Below are 4,432 nucleotides of genomic sequence, written 5' to 3' on the forward strand. Positions count from 1 at the left end.
AATAATAGATATATCATAAGAGATTCTATAAAGTGAAAAACACATTTGCAAATATCAGAAACAGTTTGTATGTTGACTTGCCTCCATCTTGGGTGATAACTGGTAACGCCAAGCTATTTTCATCTTAACATTAGATTCTGGTGTTTTATGATTATATACATCTTTATCAAGTTCTTTTTTACAATTATCATCAAGTAATGGTGCTGGAAGTTCCTAAGAAAACAAAATGACACATTATTAAGATCTGTGGTAAAAATATGACAATTTTCTTAAATCATAAATTTAGCAACACTAGAACTTTCCAATGTACTGAAAATTGATGCCTTATAATTGACGTAAGCACAAACTCATAACAATATAGATATTTCTAAAACAGAGAAAACAGATGTAATATTAAATGTTAAGTTTAATTTTTTAGCAATGAACTAGATTTTAAAGAAAATATTCTAATATCTATACTCACAAAAATCAATTGCTATTCCAACAAGAGGCTATGCTCATTTTTAAAAAATTTACATACTTAAAGTATGGAATTTACACTTAAGTATTACATGTAATTACTGTTATGTTTGCCACAAGGTAAAAATAAATCATGTGCACAATCTGTTTGCTGATTTGTAACTCTAGAAGTCAAAAAACTCATTCACTGAAACAACGAGTAAGCAACAACTAAGAATAACCCATATCAAATGTTAGTTTAGCATCTGCAAGCTTATCTCTCTTCTTTAACAATAAAAATAGAATTTAAAATTCCTGATTAAATGATGAGACACTGAATTCTAATTTATTAATTTTAGAAGGGGACCTACTGAGTGACTACAAAAACCACAGAAACGTGTTTTCGTAAGGAGGTACTACGAAAATAATTCAAAGAAAAAAATATGTAAGTATCTGGAAGAAAAAAAGCACATGCAATAATTGTTTTATTTTTTATTATAAGACAGGATCATAAAGATAATGTGGGACACTGGATTAGTAAACATAATCTTGTGCTATGTTATAAATTAGTCTAAGTTACAACTGTTACTTTTCAAGATCAAATTTACTTAAGCTTAGAATTATGTGAACTAATCAGCTGAAAAATACATTAGCTATTACATATTTTAGGTACCTCCTAAAAGTGGATTTACCTTTTAATTTATGCCAGTATTAGAAACCAGTTATATCATTTAAGCTCTGAATCCATTATTCCTAGCAAGGCATTAGTATCTTCTTTTTCCAATGGAAATAAATATTTGTGAGGGAGTATAGTGTAATACAGCATAGTGGTTACAAGTTTGAATTCTGCAACCAGAATTTATGGGTTCAAATCTTGACTATGCACTAGTAGCTGTGTCTGGGTTACCTTGACCACCTATTAGGACTCTCTATCTATGTCTCTATTCATCATCTGAAAAATGGAGATAACAGTATTCACTTTAATAGGTTTTGGTAAGGAATAAATATGTTAAACATGTAAAATGCAGAGATTGGTGCTTGCCACATATTAAGAATCAACTAAGTGTTAGATTATGAGAAGTCAGTCAAATAATTGTCTTAATCATTACTCAGAGCTACACATTTTTGTACTGGCAATATTTGGCAATATTTAGCACAAAATATTAAAATCTTTTTCAACCCCAGGGACACTTAGTAATAGTTATTACAAGGTAGGCCACAACTCAACAAAAACAACAAACATTTGAAAAATTAATCTTTTCAATAGAGATGGTACATATTTTAAAATTTATGCCAGTCTCATTATTTAAAATATGCCAATTTTGAAAAGAAATATTCTTACATTAATGTGTATAATATTAAAGAAATAGTCCTAAAATAAAATATTAGAGACATCTTATTAATATGGATAACATAGCTAAACAAGATGACATTATTAAAAAGATAAGCATATATTCATTTATTTTATTAAATATGTATCTACTCCCATAGTGGACATTTCACCATATTAAAAACTTTTTATGTATCGTGAAAGTTATAATGATCTCAATTTTAGTATTGATAAAACATTCATTCTCTTAAACATAAAAATTTTCAAAAGATGTATAGAAAGTACACTTTAACAATTAATGTGCACATAAAATTTATGTTTTCTTATATGTGTACATATATTTTAAATTGAGATAAAACTCACATAACTAAATAATTTAAAATTCATCATTTTAAAGTATAAAATTCAGTGGTTTCTAGTATATTCAGAGTTGTGCAACCACTATCTGGTTCTAGAATATTTTCATCAGTCCCAAAAGAAACTCCATACCCATTAAGGAATCACTCCATATTCCCTCTTCTTCTAACCCCTGGCAACCACTAATTTGCTTGCTGTCTCTATGGATTAATCTATTCTGGACATTTCACATAAATGGAATCATAAAATATGTGATCTTTTGTGTCTGGTTTCTTTCACTTAGCATAATGTTTTCAATGCTCATCTATGTTGCAGCATGTATCAGTACTTCATCTTTTTTTATGGCCAAATAATATTCCATTATATAGATACACGACCTTTTGCTTATCTATGCATCACTTGATGAACATATGGATTGTTTCCATCTTTAGTTATCATGAATAATGCTGCTATAAACAATCAGGCACAAATTTTTGTGTGAATGTGTTTTTCATTCTTTTGGGTACATACCAAGGATTGGAATTGCGGGGTCATAGGGTAACTACATTTAACTATTTGAGGAACTACCAAAATGTTTTCCAAAGTTGTTGCATCATTTTACATTCTAACCAACAATATATGAAGGTTCCAATTTGTCCACATCCTCACCAACAACTGTCATTATTATTTTTTAATAGCTATCCTAGTGGGTATGAAGCGGTATCTCAATATGGTTTGGATTTGCATTTTCCCAATATGGTTTGGATTTGCATTTTCCTAACGACAATGATGATGAACATCATTTCACGCGCTAGTTTTGCTATTTGTATATCTTCTTGGGAAATATGTCTTTCATACTCTGATCCCATTTTTAAAATGGATTGTTTATCTTTTTATTGAGTTGTGAGATTCTTTCATTTATTCCGCATAGTAGATGTTATCAGATATATTATTTGTAAGTATTTTCTCCCATTATGTGGGTTGTCTTTTCACTGTCTTGGCAATGTCCTTTGATGAACAAAAGTTTTTTAATTTTGATAAAGTCCAATTCATCTGTTTTTTTCTTTTGTTGCTTATGTTTTTGGTGTTATATATTAGAAACTGTTACCTAATCCAAAGTCATGAAGATTTATTCCTATGTTTTCTTATAAGAGTTTTATTTCTTACATTTAGGTCTTTGATATATTTAAAATGAATTTTTATATATGGCAAGAGGTAAGAGTTCTTACATTTTTATAAGATTAAAGTATCAGTTATGTTGAAATTATTATTTATTGAGACTCTACTATGTGCTAAGTCCTGGTCTAGGTTTTATAGATATAGCATTGAACAAACTAAGTAACAATAACAAGAGTACACACATACAGTGCTAAACCTAATCCAGGTACTTTTCTAAGTGCTTTAGATATGTTAATTCAGTGTTCATAATAAACTTATGAGGTAGGTACTATTATTATCATCTCCTTTTTATATAATGAGAAACGAAAATATAAAGAGGTTAAGAAACTTGCCCAAGGCCACAGAGCTCGTAAAAGATGGAGCTAGGACTGGGCGCAGTGGCTCATGCCTGTAATCCCAGCACTTTGGGACGCCTAGGTGGGAGGACTACTTGAGCCCAGGAATTTGAGACCAGCCTGGGCAACATAGTGAGACCCTGTACCTACAAAAACATTAGAAAATAATAGCTGAGTGTGATGGCATGCACCGGTAGTCCCAGCTACTTGGGAGGCTGAGGCAGGAGGACTGCTTGAGCCTAGGAGTTTGAGGCTACAGCAAGCTATGTTTGCTCCACTGCATTCCAGCTTGGGTGACAGAGTGAGACCCTGTCTATTAATAAATAAATAGTACATAGATAGATAGATAGAGATGGGAATTTGAGTAGTCCTACTCCAGAGTGTATGTTCTCAATCGCCAGGCTATATTGCCTCTATAATAAGCTTTCATTTTATTTGGAGAGGAATAAAAAATAAATATATAATAGGTCACATCATAATAAATGTAGAAAAGTGGAGCAAGGAAAGAAGGCAGGGGCTCTATTTTGATAAAAGTGGTCAGGGATGCCCTCTTTGATAAGGTCAAAACTGAGGGAGATGAGACAATTCTATATACAATTAACTGAAATTCTATAAAATATACTACTATAGCTATTTTTCATATAGATATGGTACCACCTATATATAATTAATAATCTTTCAGAAATATATCTATGCTATTCCCTAGGTCATGATACAGTAGAAAGAGTACTAATATTAGGAGGTTCAAGTGTGTGAAGGATCCAAGGATCTATAATTTAATCTGGCTTCATTCTTCATATGTATATATAAGACT

The 4,432-nt window shown here is 30.8% G+C and overlaps 1 protein-coding gene across 2 annotated transcripts in view; it reads right to left on the reverse strand.

Moving 5' to 3' along the window:
- ELP4 (elongator acetyltransferase complex subunit 4) overlaps positions 1-4,432 on the reverse strand; it is a 297,140-nt gene that overhangs the window by 220,059 nt on the left and 72,649 nt on the right. For both annotated transcript variants that reach the window (XM_012649655.1, XM_012649656.1), the window contains exon 4: positions 82-213. In XM_012649655.1, the coding sequence (XP_012505109.1) occupies positions 82-213 (132 nt within the window). The remainder of the gene's footprint in view (positions 1-81; positions 214-4,432) is intronic.

The sequence above is a fragment of the Propithecus coquereli genome, unplaced genomic scaffold, assembly GCF_000956105.1.
Source record: "Propithecus coquereli isolate 6110/MARCELLA unplaced genomic scaffold, Pcoq_1.0 Scaffold30, whole genome shotgun sequence".
In the NCBI taxonomy this organism is placed as follows: domain Eukaryota; kingdom Metazoa; phylum Chordata; class Mammalia; order Primates; family Indriidae; genus Propithecus; species Propithecus coquereli.